The 25767-nt window shown below is 47.8% G+C and overlaps 1 protein-coding gene across 1 annotated transcript in view; it reads left to right on the top strand.

Annotated features, from left to right (window-relative positions):
• The first annotated feature begins 2388 nt into the window (after positions 1 to 2388).
• MSRA (methionine sulfoxide reductase A) overlaps positions 2389 to 25767 on the top strand; it is a 984506-nt gene continuing 961127 nt past the window's right edge. The window contains exon 1 of the mRNA XM_078649877.1: positions 2389 to 2712. Coding sequence (XP_078506003.1) covers positions 2559 to 2712 — 154 coding nt within the window. The 5' untranslated portion in view covers positions 2389 to 2558. The remainder of the gene's footprint in view (positions 2713 to 25767) is intronic.

Genomic DNA, 25767 nt, shown 5'->3' with positions numbered 1-25767 from the left:
GGGCAGGGTCTGGTAAGTGCATGCACTTACCAGAGCAACATGGCAGATTCCATTACACTTTTCACAGGGAGCACTTGCACTCTGACACTGTTTAGCAGTGGCAGAGTGTCCAAAGCATCTAAGTTGGCAACACCATATCCATCACAGTACCAAAAATAGAGGCGGTAGAGGCAAAAAGTCTGGGGTAATCACACCAAGAAATGCCAGGCCTAACATGCAGTATTTCTGATTCATGGTTTCCGGCAGGGTTGCCGGCCTTTCAGATCTGGAAACCCTGTCAGAAAACATTTTCTGGGACCCCTAGCCGGGCCCTCTTGTGTACACGCCCTCTGGTTGGGGGCTGAGGGAGCACCTGTGGTGCCACCCTGTTAATATCTGCTCACCATGGCAGGCACATTGAGATGTCTGCCATGGGGTGCAGGTATTAACACCTCCTCCCATTTCCGTATGGGAGCATGTACTATGGTCAGTTTACGGCTGTAACAAATACTCCCATTGGGAAATGTCGGAATGCGACTGAACAGAGTTCGGTTGCATCCAAATCTGACTGTCAAGACCGACCAACCAGAGGTCAGTCGGTCCTGTTTACAAGACGCAGCCCAACATCATAATTGTCCCCATAATCTTTGATTACACGAGCGTTCGTGGTATTGCAGGGTTTTGGATTCTACCAAGGAGTTGATTATGCCACAATTATTTTTGTTAAGATATTTTAATAAGTTTTTCTTTACAAGTTACATTTAAAGTGTATGATACTGTACTCATGAAGAACAAGAGAAAAACTAATACAGTAAAAACAAAAGCATGCAATATCTGACCCCTACCCTTAAACCGCTCATCCAGTTCAATTCTACCCTGTATATGTTCCCCAGACAGTGTCTAACAACCGTGCAACTGGAAAGGGCTGTATGCGGCTAACTCTCATATGTGTGTACTTCAGTTTTCAGTGTCTCAGCATGATTTGTCTCAGGGGCAATAATAATGCCCAGTACTCCGCCCACAATCCCTTATTTTAATGTATTCTTGGAGACAGCCTCTAGCATTGTATAGACTTCTCCATGCTCATACAGAAATCCATTCCTTTTCTCCATTCAACGGAGGGGGAGGCTTTGTTTACCACTTACGGGCAATGTCTAGTTTTGTCCTGGTAGCCTCCAGCCAAAGCAACGTCAAATTAAGTCTACACTATTAAGTGCTGTATTTAGATGTAGCTTTGGGCCAAGTGGTATGGGCCACCCCAACACCGATCTCATGTAATAAATCACACGTCTACAGAATGAAACTATTCAAGGGCAGCAGCAGATCTTGTGCAACAGGATGCACCCTGGGTGCCGAGCAACGGAGGCAGTCAGGAGAAGCAGTCACTCCCATTCTCCACAGCCTGCTTCTAGTATAACAGACCGTATGAAAGTTATTTCAGTTGCAGTAATCTAAGCCTGGAGCAGTGTCGCAGAGCAGCTCTTGCTTATGCTCACTCCTAACCTGGGAGTTGGCCCACGTCCTGCACCCAGGCAGCGTGAAGGGTCTCGAAGGAGTCAGGTGTGTGCCGTATTAGCATGCAGTAAACCTACGGTGACCAGGTGTCCCAGGTTTGCCAGGGTGGTCCCAGTTTTTCACAAGCTGTCCCGGCAGATTTCAATAAATTTAGCTCATGTCCCGGTTTTTAAAGTGTCTATTGAAAACGGCAGGTGCTTTTTTATGTTTTACAAGGCAGGAATAGTTAGCCGTTAATTCAAGAAAACAATTTAATTAACAGGCAAGCTACTGGGTTTAAAAATTGCATTTGATGTATGTTCTTACTGCCTGTTCTGTAATTATCTGCTGAGGAGCAGTCATTATGTGGGCTTGCTGGAAGTAAAGTTGTTGTCCTTCTTCTAGGTTTGTGAAATGTCCCAGTTTTTGGCTTTCCAGGCGCGAAATGTGTTATTTGTTATATGTCATGTCATATACTGTAATGTGAAAATACCAATAAAAAAATATATATATATATATATATATTTTTTTTTATTCTGGTCACCTAAAGTAAACCTGTCCCACCCCATAGTCCCCTAGAACACCTGTGAGGTGTTACTCCATTCCATGTTTTTTTTTTATTCATTTGAATTCTGTTACTTCTAGTTCTGTTAATTGTATTATAAAGCAGGACTAAAAGTCCCATATTTTAAAAGGAATAAAATGTGGACTGGATAGCACATCAGGCCTGATCCTGATAAACAGCTACGTTTCTAATTTAAATGTTATAGAAGTATTAAATCCCGTATTGTTTTAACATGAGTTTGAGTATTACTTCTCTATTTTGTGATGGGCTGGTCAGTGGTGAAAGAAATATTAATTACTCAACAGCGAACGTGAAGTAAACAAGGGTTCAGCATGTTAGGTAACGCTCGTTGGGTAACCTTTGCTCAGCACTGGCGGAGAACTTTTCCACACCCTCTTTGAGCAGCTACTCTTAACGGTCGCTCTAGAAACGAAGTGCCTCCGTCTGCTTCTGTCGCCAAAGCCCGCTGTTTCCCAGCCGCCGTGAGCCAGCAGAAGGGCACCAGGTCACTCTACGGTCTATGTTTGGGACCCCGCTGCCACGACTCCTAGCTGCACTGTGGGTCTGCAGGGTGACGGGCGCCTCTCGCATGGGAGACATGAGCTCCAAGTCACAGCTTCCAAACGGTCCGGAGCAAGCGCTGAGAGGCCGAGATCAAAGCACCAAAGTCTCAGGTACGACGTGACCGAGGGAGGTTTACAAAGGTGTGGCAAATATGAACGGCTGCGACGCGGTAGGCACACTGGCACGTTACTGATTTATTTTCATTGGGTGTAAACAAAACAGCTCATCGCTGTCACAAGAAACGCTTTGGTATGGTGAAGCGAGCGGCCATATTGGAAAGAGTTTACATGATACATGATTAAATGGAGAGTCAAGGTTACCCAAGTTAATTTGACAGTTCATGGGATAGGGACCAGTGCAAATAGTTTCAGATAAACGGCATTTATCGACATTCATAGACCTGTTTGCTTGAGATTGAAGATAATTTAACGCGTGGTATACCTGCAAAACGCGATGGCGATGTTGTGTAATATGTCAGGCATCGGTGTTAGTCCGTTTTCACTTTTGATATGGACTCGTTAGCGCCATACTTGTTTCAAAGGGGTACGCATGCGTGGTAGCCGTAGAAGTTAGCTAAATGCAGTATTTGAGATCTGGCCCAGATCACCTGGGGTTACTATGTTAATTATGTGAGCAGGGACGTTTGTGTGTTTAACTGGGCCGGATTCCCTCGTGTTTTTTTGGTTGACGGTTGTATGCATGAGCAAATGTGCTTGCCATGTGTCAAAATACTGCAACTCTTTATTGACCTTTTAGTCTCGCACGTAAACACAGCTATTACGATATGTATATATATTTTTTTATAATTACTGTAGATTTTTTATAGCACGTTAAATACATGTGTATCTTTTTTATTTAAATGACATGTTTCTGCTAGTTTATTTAAATAGTTTACATAACATTACCGTTAATCTCCTGAATAAAGGTCTGGATGGCTTGATGGGTACTAGTGGGAATGACCTGTTTTTACCACATCATTTAAAATATACATATAGTGGTATTTGCTCAGCCCAACTGCACTAGATGTAACCTCATTGAAGAGGATTTCTTCCATATGACCTAGACACGACACTGAAGATGTAGGGGGGGTCAAATCGAATCAAGATATGCCATATATATGTACAGCTGCTTCTGCAGATGGAGTGTGGGTGATGGTATGTGTGTGTACGTAGTATCGTAGTATACTTTTGCATGTATGTGTATATTCGTGAAATGTACTGTGATTGAATGAACGGTGCTGTGAAGCAGTAGGAGGCGGCACTGGGCCTGCTGGAGGATGGGAAGGGAGCCAGGTGGGGCAGTGCTTGCACCACCTGTATTGCATCATGCCAAGCAATTGTGATGTTGCCCTGTAGATGCGTTTGTGATATCCGAGCCATGAGCCCACAGCATTCGCCTGCTTCATAGTGCAACCCTATCGACCCCAAAAAAAGACAGGAAGGTACTAGCCCACCCGGTCCGGCACTCAACCCATGCCACCCCACCCTCAGTGCAAATGACAGAAGCAGTCTCCATCCCACTGAGCTCCGTTACGGTCGCACTCTTGCCCACATGTGTGCCCTGCAGCAAAGTTCATCAGCACTGAACGTCTACAGTAAAAAAACAAGCATTTGCAATGCAATAGGTCTTGCATTTACGAGAGTTTAAGCTATTGCCATTGTAAATGACAATGCCTTTTATTTATGTTTTAAAAACAAAAATAAAAGGCATTGTTATTTGCAATGTTAACAGCTGAAACTCGTGTAAATGCGAGACCTATTACACTGCAAATGCTTGTTAGATTGTACATGTAAATGTTTAGTAAAAGCGGGCTGGTAAATAAATAAAGGCGGGTGGCCATGATGTGTTGGGAGGGGTTGGCTTTGGAGGAAACTCCTCAAACACTGCAAGCAGACGAGTCCAAAGTGAAAGCGGCGCTGTGCAAGGCCATGCTGCTTCGGAGGTGGGAGGGGTGTGCTAAGGGTAGGTAAAGAAAGGGGTAGATGTGTGAAAACCTGTTGATAACATTCTGGGGTGATAGAAGTGTGTTATGTTTTGGGCTCATAATCCGCCCCTGGCGTAAGGGGCGTGTAGTGTGGAAGTCATGTGACCGCCTATAATAAAGAAAGGCTCCGCACGCACGTACGCCATTCTGAGACGGGCGCACGGAGAGCCAACAAGTTATTTCCCGTGCCTGCATCCTTTATTCCTAGGGCCACGTGTCAGGCCTAGTGCCGATTAGCTGAGTTGGTCCAACCTGTCTGAAGGACACAACAATTGGCGACGAGGGTGGCTGCTGGATCCTCGCTGGGTGAGAGTACCTGCCTCCTGCCCCGTGTGGCGGCCGCGAGCCTGTCCCTCGGCTCGTGGTGCTCGTGCCGTGCGGCGTACTCCACCTCCGCGCAAGCGCGCCTGGGAGGATGGCGACGATTCCGCCCATCGAACCCTTTGTGGTGGAGGGTGCGCCCTCTGCGCTCGCTCCCAAATGGAAGGAGTGGGTGGATAGATTACTAGTGTTCTTTGAAGCTACGAAGACGCACAAGGAACAGAAACGGGCCATGGTGTTACATCTCGGCGGCAAGGACATACACTCCATTGCTCGGACCCTCCCGGAGGCGACCCCCAGAACTCATCACACGCTGATTAATGCCCTCAATGCCCATTTTGAGCCCATGGCAAATCAAGATTATGAACGATTTGTGTTTAGACAAGCGCGCCAGCTGCCCGAGGAATCGCTGGACACATATCACACCAGGCTCAAGAGGTTGGCGCTCACGTGTGGGTTTCAAGATACCACTGAGGAAATTCGGGGGCAAATCATACAGGGATGTGCGTCGGCCAAATTAAGGGAACGGATTCTGGAGGAGTCTGGCAAGCCGCTGATGGACATCCTAACTCTTGGCCGCACGAAAGAACTCTCCAAAGCTAGGGCTGCGCACATGGAAGCTGCGTTGCAGGCATCGGTCAAAGTGGAACCGGTCAACAAGATACAGACACACACGCCCACCAAGTGGCCCAAGAGACCGCCCATTCAGGGTGGAGCGTCGGGACAGTCATGTGGGTATTGTGGAGGTCCGCGACACCAGATGGCAGAATGCCCAGCACGAGGCAAGCGGTGTTCGGGATGTGGCCGGCAGAATCATTTTGAAAAGGTGTGCCGATCGAAGAACTTCCGTAAACCACGCCCCGCTGTGCAGGCCATAGTGGAGGGGGAACAGAGTCACAGTGACATGGATGATGACGAAGAAGAAGAACGGTCGGTGCACAAGGTGCACATGATTGGCACCGCTACCCGCCGCACCAGGCCCCTGCCCCAATGCGCCATACAGGTAGCGGACCAAGATCTTATAGCCGTGGTGGACACGGGCGCATCCATAAACTTGATGAGTGTTTCCCTCTACAGGACCATGACCACGCCTCCAGCACTGCGTCCCACCCCTATCACTGTCTTCGCGTATGGGCAAGACACCCCTCTCGAGATTAGAGGAAAGTTCAAAGCGGTAATCCGCCATGGGAACAAGACGATCAAAACCAATGTCTTCGTGTCAGAAGAAGGCCAAGGCATGCTGCTGAGTTGCAGAGCGGCGGAAGACCTGGGAGTGGTGACATTCGCCTTCGGGGTCCACGAGGAATCTGTCCAACATCTCCTCATGGAGTACCCGGACCTTTTCGAGGGCATTGGCAAGTTCAAAGGCCGAGAAATTCATCTGCACATTGACCCAACGGTGCAGCCGGTGGCTCTGCGACACCGCCGCATTGCGTTCCATCTACGGCCGCTGGTGGAAGAAGAACTGCACAAACTGGAAGCGGCAGGCATAATCGAAAAAGTTTCGGGTCCCACCCCATGGGTTTCGCCCATCGTGGTCACCCGGAAACCGAAGCAACCCGGAGCGGTCAGGATATGCGTGGACATGCGCCTCCCGAATGCTGCCATAAAACGGGAGCGCCACATCACGCCCACCATAGATGACCTCATCGGAGAGATGGCAGGTGCCCGTTGGTTTTCCAAGCTGGACTTGCGGTCAGGGTACCACCAGTTGGTGTTGGACATGGAGTCGCGCAACATCACTACTTTCTCCACTCACATCGGCCTTCGAAGATACACTCGCCTCAGCTTCGGAATCTCCAGTGCAGCGGAGGTGTTCCAGAATGTCATCCAGGAGCTAATCGCTGGAATACCTGGAGTGATAAATGTCAGTGATGACATAATGATACATGCCCGCACCATCCCGGAGCACAATCAAAGGCTGGCCCAAGTGTTTCGGAGACTCAAAGACGCAGGACTAACGCTCCACCGAGAAAAGTGTGAATTCCTGCGGGACCGGCTAGGGTTTTTTGGTTACGTCTTCTCAGCCGAGGGTGTCAACCCGGACCCGGATAAGGTGAAGGACATTAAAGATGCGCCACCCCCGCAGACCGTTACTGAAGTCCGGAGTTTCCTGGGCATGGTCAACTATTGTGGTCGGTTCATCAGAGACTTGGCTAACCTCACGCTCCCCCTGCGGGACCTCACCAAAGACTCCACTCCCTGGCACTGGGGACCTGAGCAAGAGAAAGCTTTCCGAGACATCAAAGAGTCTCTGTCCAACAACACCACTCTCGCTTTCTTTGATCCCCGCAACTTCACGCTTATCGCTGTGGACGCGGGGCCTGCTGGACTGGGAGCGGTTCTCCTGCAAAGGAAGAGAGACGACATCGACTGGACGCCTGTTGCTTTTGCGAGCAGATCTCTCACGGACACGGAACAGAGGTACTCGCAGATTGAGAAGGAAGCGATTGCCATTCATTGGGGGTGCCGACATTTTCACCTCTACATATATGGCAAGCCATTCACTGTGGTGACCGATCACAAACCCCTGCTGTCCCTGTTTGCGGGAACCTCATCCAAACCCCCGCCTCGCATAGAAAAGTGGCTGCTTCAACTGCAGGAGTACAACTGTACAATCGAGTATCAGCCCGGAGCCAAGAACCCGGCAGATTATCTGTCCCGACATCCCAGACCCGCCACGGCTGAGGAGATGGAGGAAGCTGAAGAAACAGAGGCCTATGTCAGGTGGGTGGTGGCGCGATCTTGCCCTCGTCCCATCTCTCTCAGCGACATTGTGAGTGTCACAGCGCAGGACGCCTGCCTCCAGAGGGCCAAAGAACTTGTTCACACGACTAACTGGAATCGGGCCAAGGAGGGGTGGAAGATGCTCACGCCCGAAGCTCAGAAAATAATGGAGAGTCTGTACCATGTCCGAGAGGAGCTCAATGAAGATGAGGCCGGATGTCTTCTGCGGGGGCATCGCCTGGTGATACCCTCAGCCCTCACTGATCAAGTCATACAGTTAGCGCACGTAGGTCACCAAGGCATGGTCAAAACCAAGGCACGCTTACGGACAAAGGTGTGGTTTCCTCTGATGGATGACATGGTGGAGCAGGTGGTGAGGGCATGCGCTGCGTGTCAGGTGACGGGGGAAGCCCCTCGGGAAGCCCCGATTGCCGTGGAACCTCGTCCACAACAGCCATGGGACAAGGTCAGCATGGACTTTGGCAGCCTCCCGGATGGGAACTACACGCTGGTCATGATTGATGACCATTCCAAGTATCCGGAAGTGGAAATAATAGCCAGCACCAGCGCAGAGTGTGTGATCCCGAAGGTAGAGAAGATTATTGCCACCCATGGAGCTATGTGCGAAATCCGCACAGACAATGGACCCCCATTTCAAGGACAGGAACTGGCCACCTACCTGTCATCTCTGGGCATTCGGCATCGACGCATCACTCCCCGATGGCCACAAGCGAATGGGGAAGCGGAACGCTTCATGAGGACTCTTAATAAAGTGATTCGCATTGCTCATGACAAAGGACAGTCCGTGGAGATGGCCATTTTCACGTTTCTTCGCAGCTACCGACAAACCCCCCATTCAACTACTGGGATAGCCCCGGCGCATCTCCTAATGGGACGGATTGTACCCGATTCCATTCCTCACCACCCTCAATGGGCCCCTGCCCCCGTGAATGAAGAAATAATTGCCCGCAAGCGAGAGACTGCATTTGCTAAAATCAGCCACAAGAGAAGAGCCATGGTGACACAATTCAGCAGAGGAGATGTGGTGCTTCTCCGTAACAGGGTGACGAGCGGAAAGTTTCGTTTGAATTATGAGAGAAGACCCTGGCGAGTGGTTGGTGTTAAAGGAACACGCATCACTGTGGTCCGCGGAAGGGAGACTGTAACCAGGAATGTGTCGCACTTTAAACATTTCCATGGGGGTTTGAGCGCCTCGGATTCACCACCTCTGGTAACCGAAACTGAAACTGCCCAGGACTTGCCAGGCAGGGAGCCGACGCCCAGTCTCGAGATCACACAAAGTAACACTCCGAGGATGGTGATCAAGGAAACAGAAGGCGGTGTGGAGGCCCAGGAAGGGGTGTCAGATCTGGAGGAGCCCGACTTGGAGGCGCCTGAGACCGGCTCCGCCCCAGAGACAGACTGTTCAAGCCAGAGGGGCGTGGATCAAAGGCTGAGACGTAACCCGACGCCTTCCTGTCGACTACGCGATTATCTCACGTAAGACTGTTCTATGTATCAGAGTTAAATACAATGTTCCGTAATGTGTCCTACGGGTTGGGAGCAGTTTTTGAAAGTGAATTTGAAGTCTATGAAGATTAGCACAATAGACTACCCCTCAAGACGGAAGGGTGCAGCTGTCTGAGAATTGTTGTTTTGAGTTTTTTCTTGTTTTAGGAGGAATGTTATGTTTTGGGCTCATAATCCGCCCCTGGCGTAAGGGGCGTGTAGTGTGGAAGTCATGTGACCGCCTATAATAAAGAAAGGCTCCGCACGCACGTACGCCATTCTGAGACGGGCGCACGGAGAGCCAACAAGTTATTTCCCGTGTCTGCATCCTTTATTCCTAGGGCCACGTGTCAGGCCTAGTGCCGATTAGCTGAGTTGGTCCAACCTGTCTGAAGGACACAACAAAGTGTTCTGTCTCTGCAGGTGGTGGGTAGTAGAAACTGGTCAAACTTTCATTAAGGCCAGTAGCCCAGTTAGTGTATTGGGAGAACACAGAAAGGACGAAAGCAGATTTCAGACACATTGATACTCGTGTACTCTGGAATTCTGGAAATACGTAATTCAGTCGCTGGTAGAGAAAGAAGACATTTTCAATAACCTGGGATTTAAAATTGTTAGATGCATGCTAGAATTGCGGGTATTTTATTGCGAAGGGAATATTGAGTGAGCACCTCAGCATTGCTTGCGACCACAGGACAGTCCTCAGGATGGGCACAGTCTTGCTACAAGCCAGTTGAAAATTAAAAGTCGTCTCTAGGTTTCTCTTAAAAAGCTGCTGTTATTTGTTCTTTGATGCCAGATGCACTCTAGCCTCGGGTTGGTAATCGTTTGCCGGACAACCATGCACTTCACACAGTTCTGATGTGACACATCTGTCTCTTTATCTACAACAATGAACGCCGGGAAGAGGTTAAGGTGGCTGCGAAGGAAGCTGATATGAGAGAAGCAAGGCTGGTCTAGGGCAATGCGGTAACAGGGAGCTGCCTGAGGTGCCGCCTGTGCAGGGGGTAGTTTCTCGGCATTAAGCACATTGCCCCGTTGCCTAGTGAAGGGCATGACAACGGGTCACCTTTACAAGGTGTCATGGTATGTTATTTTGTGTGTATATGGTCTCGCATCTTACTGGAGATAAATGTCCTAGTATTATATAATTTTGTGATCTACATGCATTCATATGCCTATTCCAAGCAGGAATTTCTTCCCGCTGGGCTCTCAAATGACGTTTAAGCACGTGTAGTGTGTAGTAGAACTTCTGGGGCATACCAAATTTACTGATGTGATCTAAAATGTGCAGCACTAGAACCAGTAGTGTGTGTTAATGCTCAACCTTCACCCTAGTCTTTAACAAGCATTGGAAATGCAATAGGTCTCACATTTGTTTAAGTTAGAGCCTTTGGCTTTGCTAATGGTATTGTATTTTAGCCATGTGTTATTGAGTGTCTGTATGTGGTGTGTAGTGGAATTATATGGTTTGGATTGTAATTGTTAGCTGTGGAGCAGTATGAAGCATAGAGTTAGGAGGAGAAGAGTAGTGTGAAGAATTGCGAAGGAGAGTGAGGAGGAGAAGAACAGCATGATGGAGAATGAAGGAAAGTGAGGAGGAGAGTAGCATGAGGCAGAAGAAAGGAGAGTGAGGACAGCAGCATGAGGGAGAAGGAAGGAGAGTGAGGAGAGCAGTATGAGGCACAAGGTAGGAGAGAGGAGGAGAAGAGTAGCATGAGGGACATGAAAGGAGAGTGAGGAGGAGAAGAGCAGTGTGAGGCACAAGGAGGCAGAGTGAAGAGAGCAGCATTAGGCACAAGGGAGGAGAGAGGTGTAGAAGAGCAGTGTGAGGGAGATGGAAGGAGAGTGAGAAGGAGAAGAGCAGCTTGAGGCAGAAGGATGGAGAGTGAGGAGCTGAGTCAGGAAGTCAACAAAAATATATAACACAAGCAGAGTGAAAAGACGTGCAGCAGAGGACAAGCGAATTATGAAGGAAACTAAATGGACACCACAGCCAAAATGGCTGTTGCTTATGCCACGTAAAATAAGACACGTTTTCCACACATGGCGGGTAAGAAACACTGCTGACACAAAATTCCATGCAGGTGCTGTTTGCGGATGGAGAAACTTCACTCCCAAAGCCTGGTTTCAATTTGACAAGTATAGTTAAAAGAAAGGAATGACTACACAATGCCGAATTCCAAACTACTACCCAATTTAAGATGGCCGCAGCCTTTCGCGCGCAAAATAGTAAGGGTAGTATTAGGAACTAGAAAGACTGAAACATAAAGCACTTTAATCGGTAAGAACAGTGCTTATCATCATATACCTGGTGCCACGCATTTCACGCAGAGGAGCGGCAAGAGCAAGACTGCAATCAAAAGTAATAATGTGCCAGGCTGCACTTGCATTTCAGTAAATTGGATTTTCATACGTCAGGACTGCATGCGCGTCTCTGCTCGCTCCCCCGTCAATACTCTATGAAAGTTAACTTGCAAAGAAAGGTGAGACATGCTTCAATCATCAGCCATTAGCATACTTCCATTTTTAAATGACACACACAAAAGCCAGTCCTAAGCAAAGAAGTAGTCAGACCCCACAAAGCACATACAACAGATCGCCTGACAGTGCAAGCGCTGTTTAGGCTCAACCTAAAAAAGCAGCTGCTTGGTCGGGCTACTTAAATGCTACCAGCGTGCACCAGGAAAATTAACAGAAGATGCCGGTACCCCGGTCAGCTCACTTGCTAATAGTATATTTTTTTAGTGATGCCACGGTTTCCGGGTCCATATGGCCCGAGAGGCCGGACCTGATCTCATCTCATACTTGTTTTCCAAAGGGACCTAATTTGCGCTTTACAGAGAAAACAACATCAACTTCTGTTAATGAAATATGACTTTGACCAAAACAACAACAGAGCTCAGGCCGAACTTCATAAAATTGCTATGGCAAGCAGACACTGCTGGTTTCTTTTACTCATTTAAATTGCAGTGTCTCTTCATTGAGCTACGTCAGAGGAGCTTTATTTATGCGTGACTAATGCATTTTAGTGTGGTGATGCGCACACTTGCATTAAAATGTATTTGTATTGTGGTACTCGGCAGAGCTGCATTAATGCATATTTTGAGTAATGTGATAATAACTTAGTTCATAGCATCTCAGAAAATAGGCTACCACCATCAAAACTTTGATGTCAACAACACAGAAAACATGCAGTAATGGCAATACTACAATTGATCCCTCGTTTTTCCCAGCTGAAATAGTGTCACAAAATAATGGTGGTAATAATGTTAGATTGTGACACCAATGGCAATTCTCCTGTACTATGGTAACCTAAATTACCACCTTACAAGGTCTTATTTTACCATTATCATTTCATCAAAGCTTTGATAATAGCCTCTCTGATTATGTCAGGTCTCATATTTTTGATAGGTGTTGGATTGCAGCAAGGTTTTGATTAAGCCACCTTTATGAGTATACTGGGCTGTGAACCTACCAATGCTCTTTTTATGTAAAATCTTTGAATATTCACAGGCTCCGACCATCCAGATCCTCTGTTTATAAATGGGATTTCTTTAGGCCAGCTTTCCGGTCATATTAGGGTCCTAAACTTGCCAACACTTTAATTATGTTGAAGTTCTGATTATAACAGAATTTACGATGCATCATTGCTCACATCGTGCAATTGCTATTTTTTCTTACTTTATTTTCAGACGCAGCATCTTAGGAGTACTTTTATAAATTGTTATTATAACTAGGTTGTCAACTCGGTGCCATCGCGACTACTCACCTTTTCCATTTGACCGCATAATGCAATTCTTGTGCAAAACACTTCCTCTCAATGTGTTACAGTTAACTTGTTTGCCAATTTCTGTGAGCATATATCAGCTCCTAGATCAATGGTTCGATTCATTTTGTAACTAGAAAAGCTCTGCAAGGCCGTATCAAATTTGTAATGTTATGGGCTCGCATCTTAAAGCTATTTATGCACATACGTTTGGCTGCAACTTGCAAAAGTAGGTTTTACACTCTTTAAATGATTTATTCATATGTAGATTTTTGTGTGAGTACATTTACTCAGAGGACTGTCATGAAATGGATGGTAGTAGTACCATGTCTGGAATGCCCTGTGAGTTTAGCAAACTCACACACTTACATGTTTGAGGCTATTCATCTACTCATTTCCTTCTACTCCCCACCCTGGAAAAGGCACAATACGTACTCTTAATAATGAGAAACGTAAAACAAATTCCACAGTGGCAAGTGATCACTTCCAACCCTAAAAAGATGAGCGTTTAGAAAAAGGAGGATTTTTTTCTCCATGGGGATAATTTTTTCAATCTGAGGAAGAAAAAATCCACAACTGGACCTGCTATGCAGATTTTGCATTAGTAAATATGTCCTTTGATGTATGCCCTTGCAAAAATGGAATTAACATAAATTCATTAGGAGTGTGGTTTGTATCCAGGCCCCCCTCTAATCTCTTGTAAATTTCGGACAACTTGCAAATCTACACCCATGCAATGTCTCAGACATGCGGGTACACCTTTGTGACTTTTATTTAACATGCACTCGCCTATGCAAGAACTATTAGCTTTGGCAATGTGGTTTGGCCATGTTGTACACCAGGGTGGCTACCGTTCAGCATGACTAAAACTGAGCGGGGTAAATGGAGTTGTTTAGGTTGAGGTAGATTGGAGTAGTTTGGCGTATAGTGGAGTGTGGTGAATTAGAATGGGGTAGGTTTGTGTAAATTGGAGTGGGGTAGGTGAGGTGGGGTAGATTAGAGTGTGGTACATTGGAGTGGGTAGATTGGGGTAGATGGAAGTGGGGCAGATTGGGGTGGACAGATTGAGGTGGATTGGGGTGGTGTAGAGTGGGAAAAATTGGCAGATTGGGGTGGGGTAGATTGGGTAGGATGGGTGGGTTACATTGAAGTGGAGAAGGTTATATTGTAGTATTGTATTAGAAACATATGTAGCGCAAAACTGCCACCCTACGGGTATCCTGGCGCTTGGATCAGAGAGAAGCCCGGAAAAGGAAAACCAGAATCAGCTATTTAAAAAGATATACTTAAAACCCATTGCTTGGGAAGAGCCACGTTTTCAGGCTCTTCCTAAAGCCAATCAACGAGCTAGCCTGTCTAAGCATTAGGGGCAGTTCATTCCAGATACGGGAGGCCATAACTCCGAAGGCTCTACCACCTTTCCGAGACCTCTTAAATCTGGTGGTAGTTATCAGACTGGAGTTTGAAGAACGGAGCTGCCTGCTTGGATTGTACCAGGTGAATATTTCTTGTAGGGGAACTGGGCCCTGACCATGTACTGCCTTATATACAATACAGAGGGATTTAAAGCGGATTCTCTCCTTGATGGGCAGCCAATGAAGGTCTCTTAGGGCCAGCGTCGTAGAGGATCTGCGTTGTCTATTTAGGGCCAGTTTTGCAGCCATCGATTGAACTCTCTGCAACCCCTGTACAATATATTGTGGGGCTCCCAAGTACAGGGAGTTGCAGTAGTCCAATCTACTCAATATTATGCTCCTCACTACAAGAGGACGGGTGTCCTCGGGGAGTAAGGGAAAGGATTTTCCGTAAAGTTTGGAGCAAGGAAAGGCAGGTACTGGCAGTTTTGTTGGCCTGTGCATCCACTTGGAGGTTTTTATCTACCATGACTCCCAAATTGTGCACCACTTTAGCCGAGGCCAAAGCGTCACCCTCAGGAGTGAGCTTAAACTCTATAGGTAAGTGTCGGAACATTTTCGTGGCGGGACAGTATATTACCTCCGTTTTTCCCTCCATTAAATTGTAGGGCATTTCTCTTAAGCCAACCTGCAGTTTGACAAATGCACTCCTGGAGGGTGTCAATGGGTACCGCTCTTTTCCCTTCTAATGAGAACATCAGTTGAGTGTCATCTGCATAGTTGATGAGATCTACCCCAAAAGATTTAATAATGGGGAATAGAGGGCGTAGATAAATGTTAAAAAGGATCGGGCTTATTGCAGAACCCTGTGGTACCCCATGGAGTACTGGGGACATGTCAGAGGTAAATGGCGATAAGGATACCGCCTGTTGTCTTCCTGACAGGTATGATCGTAACCATTTTAAAGCCTGTCCTTTTACCCCTATGTCTTCCAGTCTCTCAACCAACACTGCACGGTTAACCGTATCAAATGCGGCTGACATATCCAATAGTACCAGGACAAATGAAACCCCATTGTCAGCACGCATTCGCAGGTTATCCATTACCGTTACCAGTGCGGTCTCAGTCCCATGTCCCGGGTGGAAGCCAAACTGATCCCTATCCAGCAGTAAGTTATCCTCTAGATAGCAAGATATACTTTTACTAACTACCTTTTCAAGGATTTTGACTGGGTAGGGCAGTAAAGAGATTGGTCTGAAACTCGCTGGGTCGGAAGGTTCCAGGGATGATTTTTTAAGTAGTGGAGTTATAATAGCTTGCTTCCAAGCTTCTGGTTGGGTGGGGTAGATTGAGGTGGAGTAGATTTTAAGGGTGTGAATTGGAGTGAGGTAGATTCAAGAGTGGTAGATTGCAGTGCAGTAGATTGGGGTAGATTGGAGTGGGGTACATTGGGTTAAATTGGACTGGGGTAGATTGGAGTATGGTAGATTGCAGTACAGTAGATTGGGGTAGATTGGAGTGGGGTAGAGTGGGTGTGGTGGAGAAGGTAAACGAAAAATAAAGAATGACTTGGGCCTAACGGAGGTGGCTATGCCCTGTGTATGCCCATCCATCCACTGTCTACCGCAGTAAAATCTAGAGCCAATAATTAGAAGCAAAAGTAGTTCTTTGTAGTAGTGCTCGCATGGTGACAGCACCTAGGCACCTTGGGTGCAATTTGCTGTACTGCTAGACTGTGCAGACCAATACTGAACAAACAGTGGCACCGGCACACTGAAGTATATTTAACAATCCTTGATTAAAACAGTCTAAATCAAACAAAGATGATGTTAGGTTCTTCTTTTTAATTCATGTGTGATTTTTCAACTAGAAGCAGCCGGCACGTGTTTTGTCCACCCTCACTTTTTCAAGGCTAAACTTGTTTACAGTCACTATCAGGTTGAGCGCTAGTCATCAATTTCAATGGATTATTCCCCAATGCAACGCATGTGTGACCTATAGGGCCCAAAAGAGGCACCCTAACTGTACTAGTGGTTGGCGTACAGTTTTCAGGGGGCAGCTGTCCCTCTGTGTCTTAAAGTAATGGGCCAACAGTCTTAGACCATAATGCGTTTCTCATGCATGACCTTGATAAGCCTGCTGGCCGAAGTTAAGCAAAAGATGCCGACATTAACGGGAAGGCAGAAATTGTTTGAGCATCTGAAGTGTCGCAACAGAGGTCACACTTTGGACCCAATTTTTACTAATTTATTTAATATGATAGCAGAACCGCTTTTCCAACAGTCTGGACAGATCACTATATTATTCCATTCTTGATTCCCCCAAAAGTTGGGAAGCATGCACCTAGAACCACATATTCCAAGACCCCCTGGCAATGGTCTAAACTGAATACGGCCAGGTGGTAGTAAGCTTTATGCAAATCAGCCCCTAGTGTTACGGTAGATGCAGAGGTCTCGATATCATACACAGGACTAAAAATCTAGATCACAAAGAACCTGGATGACCTAATTCCATTAAAAAGCAAAAAATAAATGGCACCTCAGGAGAAAACCCTTGGTTCTCGCTAGTTAAGAAAAAAAAAAAAGTAAAAATATGAAAGGAAATGGAGAGTTTAATATGACGATATAAGTAAACAGACCTGCAAAGCATCTCTGAAAAAATATCATCAAGCCATCCGCAAAACCCGTGCGAATGATCTTGCTGAAAGGATCCAGCAATCGGCCAACTCCTCAAGAGAGAACTCCAAAACAGTGAATTCCTTTCTAAATCATTGAGATACCAGAAAAAAGGGCCTACCACTTCAATAGAACACTGTGAATCTCTTGCGAATCACTTTCTAGGGAAAGTGAAGGACATTTATTATACACTTATCAGGCTAACCAGACTATATGGATAATATAGATAACAGAACAAGAGCCAACAACAAATCAGCACTCTCTGCTGTCCCACACCTGACCATAGAGGATGTTGTGGCTGTGACAACCTCCATTATATCAGACTCACCACTTGACCCAGCTCCAATTGACATCCTGTTGAGGGGAGCATTGTGATGCTCAGTGCCCTGAACGATTTTTATAAATTTTCCCTGAAGAATTGTAGTGTTCCTGAGGAATGGAAACACATGTCATACGTCCACTACTAAAGTCCTTTGATGTATGCCCTTACTAAAGAAATCTAATTTAGATCCTGAGATGATAGGTAATTATAGACCAATTTCTCTATTGCCAGGTGTAGGTAAAATTCTAGAAAAAATTATTAATAGGTACAGCACAGATTATCTGGAAACAAACAACATTCTTCATCCTACCCAGACAGGTTTTTGTGCTCGATGTAGCACATAAACAGCTCTGTTGAGGGCCACAGAGGATCTCAAAATGATAATGACCCAGGGTGGATCAGTAGCACTAATCCCCCTGAACCCGAGTGCTGCCTTTAATAGGGTTTCCTATTCTTCACCAACTGGAATTAGCTGGTATTACAGTAAAGGCCTAAGGTGGCTTGCCTCATATTTGGACAAACACAGCTTTCAGGTTAGCGAGGAGCCCTTAATGTCGTCCAGTCATCAGCTGTACTGTGGAGTTCCGCTGGGCTCGTCTCTGAGCCCTACACTTTTATTATTAACATTTAGGTGTGCCTATTACAAGATATCATCTGTTCCTTTGGTTTTAAGATGGTATCTTATGTGGACTATACCCAGCTGATTGTCACACTATCACCATATATGGATCCTATCTCTGTGAGACTCAACAGCTTCTTAGAAAAGGTGTGTGAGTAGATGGCAGCTAGTTGCTTGAAGTTGAATGGTGTAAAAAATTCGGTTTGGGTATTAGGGAACAAGCCAACTCTCTGGCATCAAATCATCTGGCCATCTCCACTAGGAGAACGTCGAGACCTCAAGTCAGAAGTAAAGTATCTCTTCGTTATTCCTTTTACAATCCTGCCAAGTACCACACATCAGGCGTTAGGCTAATGCATTTCAGTGTGGTGCTCCACATCACCGCACTGAAATGCATTGTCACACATTATAGGCATAGCGCCTCAGCTGTCCCTCAAGCCGTTAGCACTGTCTAAACTGTTAACTAAGCTGGAGTGGCAGCACGCCGTGGCGAGTGCACGCTGATCTCACAGGCTTGGGGTTCGGCTGGCTGAGCTAGTAGGCGCAGCTGGCAGACTGCTACATTGTATAGCATGAGAACTCAAATTCCCGCAGTGGCGCTGCTCTCAGACTGATGTCACGTCGAGGTAGAGCCCAATGGCCCCATGACAACCCAGTCGGTTTGTGTTATACAAATGTCTGGTGCCGTGGGGCCATCACGTCCTGCTGCCAGAGTTTTTTGTAGGGAGAGAGGTTGGCTACTCGTTTGCGGCAATCATGACGCCCCCACTGCTGCCTGCTCGCACCGGCCACCACGCCGTGCCTCAGCTGTCAGTAACAGTATTAAAATCAGTGACCGCCAGCTCTGCGGCTAATTTAAATTCAGAGGGAGACCAAGTTACCATTGCAGCGGCCAGGACTCTGTCACTGGACAGGATCACTCACTCACTCACTGAGGAGGCTGGAGGCAAATCCAAATTGCTGTGTGGCTCGTGGCCTGAGCCTGCTTTGCAGACTGACTCGCCGTTAGATCGGCACGGCAGCTACGTGCACCATGTGGTTCTTCACTGAGTCAGCCTGTGCGTATGTGACTCTCAAGTCTGTCAACCCACAGGACCGACCCTGACCGATGCCGGAGCACAGTAACTATCACTACTAGCACCTGAGCTTCAGTCCTCAGCTAGGGGTTGTGTAAATAACATGGAGGCTGTGGTATGTTACAGGGTTGCAGGTTAGTGGTATCATGCATGGGTTACAGAACTAGTTCTAATGTCTCGTACATAACTGCCGCCTTTTATGCGTGTGCTTCTTTTGTCAAACTTGGAGTCTCATTGCTGAAGTTTAACTCTGTCTCATTCTGCTGTCAGTCACATTACAGTCACTGATATACATGAACTGCTGCAGTCACGCACAGACTGATCCTGTTATTAAGCACATCATTGCCACTGGAGCTTTAAAACGCGGAGCTCTTTTTAGGTTGATATATGTGGTGTCTTTTGGTATGAAGTAAATACTTGTGTATACATATGATTGATAACTCGGACCACTCCTTTTTTGTACTTATTCGAGGATATATCATGAAGCAGCAGTTGGAAGGCTGCGGACAGCATTGCGAATTCCTGTGCTGGAGACAAACTACGCGGTAAAAAAGGGGGTGGTAATGGACGGAGCATCTGAACCAATCAAACACTCACACCCAGTCAAAAGATCTGGGTTTAATCCATCACCGTTCTTTAGCCCACTCTGCCACCCTAGTTCAGACATGGCTATATGCAAATCAGTCTGACCCTGTGCCTCATGGGAACAGTCCAACCCGAACTGCCAAGCCATGCCTTCCCTGGACCGGAAACAAGCTTCCGAGGACCGGTTTCTGGCATTACAGCCGTCTTCAGCCCGGCTTGCTTGAATCCAGTGGCAAAGTGAGCAAGCAGTCCTGATGAGTAGTTTGTTGAGGAGATGCATCATACTACAGCTCTAATGCGGAGTTTCTAGTCGCCCATGCATCACTCTATGGTATTGATGCATTGGTTCTGTTGGGACCACAGATGGGGCTACAAGAGCCCCTTCAGGGCCACTTACAATGGTTCAGGACTGGATTGGCACCACTTGGGAGGGTAGGACTCACAGCTGGTAGAGTTCAAGTGCTCTGTCCCTGAGGCTTCAGATCAGGAGGTCAGCCAACTAGCCGTTGGAGTCACTCTGGTGGTCCTGAGTTCAAGAAGTAGTCCAGTCCTTCACACGGCCAGTAGGGCAGCAGATTGAAAGTCCTTCTTAAAGAGCAGCACAACAGTCCTTCTTGCGAGTTTCCCCACTGGTCCAGATGTGTACTGGAAAGCTGGGTCTAAGGGTCCAATATTTATACCTGGTGCCCATTTTGAAGTTTCTGGATTCAGTTTGTCTGGGGTAACGAAAGACTAGTAACAACCCCTTTGTGACAGTGTTCAGGCGGAGCCTTTCTGATATGTTAGTGTGGCCCATCCTGCCAACACATATCTTCCCTTAGTCTCACTGTTTGGGACTGATACACTCAGACCAACTGCCAGCTATACCTAGTCATCTGACCCAGGGACAGGCTGCAGGCACCAGATAGTTAGGACAAGAAAATGCCAACTTTCTAAAAGAACTGTTAGAAATTGCTGTGCACTCCTGTTTTCACTTATTTTGACCAGATTTTTCAAAACTGTAAACTGTATGCGTGCTCCCCGGAATACGTGATCTGCCCTTGTCACGTCGGTAAATTCAACATCATAAATGGAGCGATACTGCCCTCCAATCCAGGCGCACTTGTCAAAAGTTGTTTAAACAGGGGGCTTTTCATTAAAATTCTTTAGACACCGAACACCACACTGTTACATGCTCCCAATTTAAAGTTATCACTAAATGTAATACGTTATTCCAATGTTATCCTATTAGCAGGCCTTACAATAGTGAAAACATATTAAGGGTTTTTCACTACCAGGACCTGTAAAATATAAAAGTACATTTCCGTCTTTTTAAAGAAACTGCACGCTGCCCTCTGGGCTGTCTAGGGCCTACACTAGGAATGATTAATATGTATTAAAAAGGGAGGTTTGTGCCTGGCAAGAGGTTTACCTTGCCGCGTCGAAACGGCAGTATAAGACTGCATTCACAAGCTGCAATGACAGGCCTGAAACATGTTTAAAGGACTGCTTAAGTGTGTGGTACAATCAGTGCTGCAGGCCCACCAGTAGCATTTAATTTAAAGGCCCTGGGTACATGTAGTTCCACTTTACTAAGGATTTATATGTAAATAATTAAATGGGCCAATTGGGCATAAGCCAATTCTACAATATTTATAGGAGAGAGCACACTCACTTTAGTACTGGTTAGCAGTGGTGAATTGCGCAGAGTCCTAAAGCCAGCAAAAACGAAGTCTTCAAAAACTGGAGCCTGGATGGCAAAAAGTTGGGGTAAAACCACACCAATCAAGAGTATGTATAGCACGGCTACTCACCCGTGAGAGTCTCATGGCACTGAGAAGGTTGTGTGAGGGGGCTGCTGATCCAACTGGGTGTGGAGGAGAAGAGCCATGTCTTGAGGTCCTTCCTGAATTGGGTCAACAACGCAGATTGCCTGAGGTGGAGAGGCAGGGTGTTCCAGGTATTGGTGGCGAGGTAGAGAAGGATCTTCCTCCGGTTCTGGTCTTGTGGATACGTGGGACGGAGGCCTGTTAGAAATGGGATTTCTGGTTGGCTAAGGCTTGCGCCAAAGTCAGGCAGAAACCACCATTCTAAGTCAGGGCAAGGAAGTCACCTGCCAAGATAACCCCTGCTCACCCTCTTGGTAGCTTGGCACGAGCAGTCAGGCTTATCTTAGAGGCGATGTGTAAAGCATTTGCGCACGCACCCACCAGCAACAACATCTAAGGCCCCCCACAAAAGGAACTCCACACAAGGTTATATAAAAATAGCCTTTGTATTATCAAAACACATCAGAATCATAATCACAGGATGTACATTGTGCCAACTGGCACGGGCAAGATTTACAAGGGATTATATGTACACAGGACAGGGCCACACGGACCACTGTCAGGAATAAGCACTTGGTAGCACTAGAACATAGAACAAGCAGAAGCTTCACACATGATGCATAGAAACACATTCAGAGGTATAGGCTAGAAGCTTACAAATGAGGCATGAAAACCCATTCAGAGGTATAGACTAGAAGCTTACACATGAGGCATGAAACCCCATTCAGAGGTATAGGCTAGAAGCTTTGCACATGATGCATAAAAACACATTCAGAGGTGTAGGGAAAACACATGATGCATAAAAACACATTCAGCGGTGTCAGTGAAGACACATGACGCATAAAAACACATTCAGCGGTGAAGAAAAAACACATGACGTTTAAAAACACATTCAGAGGTGTCAGTGAAGACACATGACGCATAAAAACACATTCAGCGGTGTAGGGAAAACACATGACGTATAAAAACACATTCAGATGTGTAGGTAAAACACATGATGCATAAGAACACATTCAGCGGTGTGGAAAAGCAACTTTGTACATGATGCATAAAACACATTCAGGGGTACCAGAACACAGGGTGCGCACAACATACAACACACAGTACATTTCCTAGCACCCTAAGAAGCACATAAACCAGCATTTAGCGCACAAATCACATTTAGGTCATAACTCACATCAAGGTCCAGGTTGCGCCACTGCGCCAGAACCTAAACGTAGCAACTGCCCACTACTTGCTGGGCAGCTGAGGACAAGAACAGGGCCTAAACGCTGCAGCTGGCACTAAGTGCTGCACAGCTGGGGAAGACAAAGTAGGGGCGAAGGAGTGTGCCTCACTCCTGAGTCCAGAGAACACATGTCCCTAGGAAGGAAAACCTAAAAGGTGCAGCTGCCCACTACTTGCTGGGCAGCTGTGACAAAACTGCGGCAGGGGCTCTTGCTAGCCCTCAGAACAAAACTGTTCCAAACTGAGCCATCTGGCTCTGAACAAATCAGGGGCATTTTGGGGGAGCCCACTAGGGTCTGAAATACAAATACCAACCTAGGAGCACACTGGCTCCTGGAACAAGTACGCCCCCTAGAACTGGGGCACTCAGGGGCAAGAATACCGGCCCCTCTGGCCCTCGGGACCCCCCTGGGCCTTTTAAACACATATGGGCCAGTCAGAGCCACACAGGCTCTCTAAACAACTAAACAGTGGCCTTTCTGGAGCCCTCCAGGCTCTGTACCAGACGGTGGGGCGGCCCACTGCCATCCGGGGCCGCCCTAGCTCTGTGCTTCCCGTGGGAGCGGGAATCACTGGCGCCCTCTCCCCCCCCTCCCCTCCGGGCAGCCTTAATCACCGGCTGCTTCCCGGAGGTCACGGGGCGGCTCCTCTCTCGCCGGAGGCCATTGGGGGATCTCTGTCTCTGGGCGGCGGTAGCATTCGGCGGGGCTCTCTCTCCTCATGGGAGCCCTGCCTTCCTCATGCGCCCGCATCGCCAGGTCTTCACCCGGTCCCCCATCTCGGGACCGGGACTTAGGGTGGAGCCGCAAGGCTCCGGGGCAAATCAGTTTCCGGGGCTACCTCCTGGTCACGGGAGCCCCGCAACGCAAGCGCCACTTCCTGCTTCCGTCCGCGGGCCCCGCCTACAACCAGGCGGGCCGCGGTTCGCGGCGGCATGCATCGGATCGGTGAGGGGGGGCTCCCGCTAAATTAAGAATAGAAATGCGGGGTGGGCACCCGCGATTATAAAAATAATTAAGGCCATAATGCAGGGTGGGCACCTGCAATAATTAAAATAATAAGCGGGGTGGCACCCGTAATCCAGCACAAAAAGGAGGGGGGAATCCCTACGAGGGGGATTCCCTCGGGAAGGGCTGCAGCGCCGCGCTGCTCAGCCCCAGGTTCTCCCTTTTTCTAGGGAAATCAAATCAAAGCTGGATTAAGCGCTCAGTCAGCAAAATAGAGCGCAGGAAGGCTGTAACAAAGCCTTGGCAAAATCCACAAAGGAGGAAATAGGTCCCGAGGTTCTGGGCATAAGAGATGGAGCCCAACATTTCCCAGCAAGGGAAAGTCCTCCAGCATCCAGGGGCTGGCCAGGGCCCAGGGAGGCAAGCCTTCCCCTGGGCCCCAGCAGCAGCACGCCCCTGGTAGAATCCAGTCAGAAACAAGGACATTTTACAAGAGGTCACAGCCTCTTTTTATTCACACAGTTCCTTTATCTAAAGGTGCAGGCAATGGGCGAACCAGATACAACTGGTTCCTGAGCACTTTGCTTTGCTCAGCCCCTCTGCCTATTCACAGGATGGATCAGGGACAGCAGACTCACCACAGGGGGCGGAGCCAGCATTGTGTGGGGAAAGCCCAGCCCTATTCAGGTCCCAGGTGCACTCCTCCCCAGCCATCAACATGCAGATCTCCCCTTCACCACTGGGGCAGACCCATCCTGGCTCATGGAGCCAGGCTCACCAGCCAGCTCCAGCCAATCACAAGCCAGCACATTCACTGCACAGGCACACCAACTTCTAGAAGTGGCACTTCCATACTAGACACCTTTATGCCGCACACATCATCGCGCAGCATTTCATCACACGAGTCCGCACATACCAAACTCACCCTTGCACTCCCCACGCATCAGGAATTACCTGGGACACATACATTCCCCATGCATTCCTATGGGAGGGCAGGCCAATCTCACCACACGCACTCAGAGAGCTCACGCACTTTACACTGCGCCACAGTGCCAAAGTGCGCAAAGACCAGAAATCGCCTTCATTATGTAATAATACCAGGCAAAAAATTTAGGGGTGAACCTGCCAGAAGGGCCAAGTCCAACAAGGCCAGTGTGAGTTGGGCGGAGCAGAGTTAGTTGTCTGGCAGGTGTGTGGAATGCGAGGCAATGATTTAGATATTGTGGTCTGGTGTCATGGTGAGCTTTGTAGCCATATGTGAGGAGCTTGAAGGTGATTTTCTTGTTGATTGGGAGCCAGTGGAGTTGTTGGAGCTGTTGTGTTGAGTGGCTGCGGCAAGGGATGTAGAGGACCAGTCTGGCTGCGGCGTTTTGTTTGGACGTTCTGTCGTTTCCTGAGTTTGTCTCTGGGTGACGCGGGGCGTAGAGTGCATTGCTGTAGTCAAGTCTTCTGATGACGAGTGTTTGGGCGGCCGTTTTTATGGATTCTGTGGGGATCCTTCTGAATGTCTTTTGGAGCAGGTGGAGCGTGTGGAAGCAGGATGAGGATACTGCATTGGTTTGGCGGTTCATTGTGAGCAAGGAGTCTAGTATGATGCCAAGGTTGCGTGCGTGATCCATAGGGGTGAGAGGGGTTCCTAGTGCGGCAGGCCACCAGGAGTCGTCCTAGGTTGAGGGGGTGGGTCCCAGGATGAGTACTTTGGTCTTGTCCGAGTTGAGCTTGAGGCAGGTGTCTTTCATCCAGGTAGCAACGGCCTTCATTTTCTGTGAAAGTTGAATCTGGTGGCTTTGGGTTCGTTGGTGAGGGAGAGGATCAGCTGGGTGTTGTTGGCGTAGGAGACGATGTTGAGTCCTTGGCTTCTGACGATGGCTGCTAGAGGGGCCATGGAGACGTTGAAGAGGGAGGAGTGCTGGGGCACCACAGCTGATCTCTTGTAGGTTCTGAGAGGAACAGGGATAGTCTGACTCGCTGTGTTTGGCCGGTAAGGAAGGAGTGGGTCTAGTCCTGTGCCTTGTCACGGATGCTGGCGTCATGGAGTCTCGTGATTAGGGTGCAGTGGGAGACAGTGTCGAAGGTGGGCAAGAGGTCCAGTAGGATGAGGGCTGTGGTTTCGTCCCAGTTAAAGAGGTAGCGGATGTCATCGGTAGCTGGGAGGAGTGTGGTCTCGGTGCTGTGGTTGCTTCGGAAGCCGGATTGGGAGGTGTCCAGGATGTGGTTCTCTTCAATAAACTCAGAGAGTTG

This window comes from Lissotriton helveticus, chromosome 6 (assembly GCF_964261635.1).
Source record: "Lissotriton helveticus chromosome 6, aLisHel1.1, whole genome shotgun sequence".
Lineage (NCBI taxonomy): Eukaryota > Metazoa > Chordata > Amphibia > Caudata > Salamandridae > Lissotriton > Lissotriton helveticus.
Note: the sequence above shows the minus strand (reverse complement) of the source record. Positions and strands in the feature narration are given on the sequence as shown.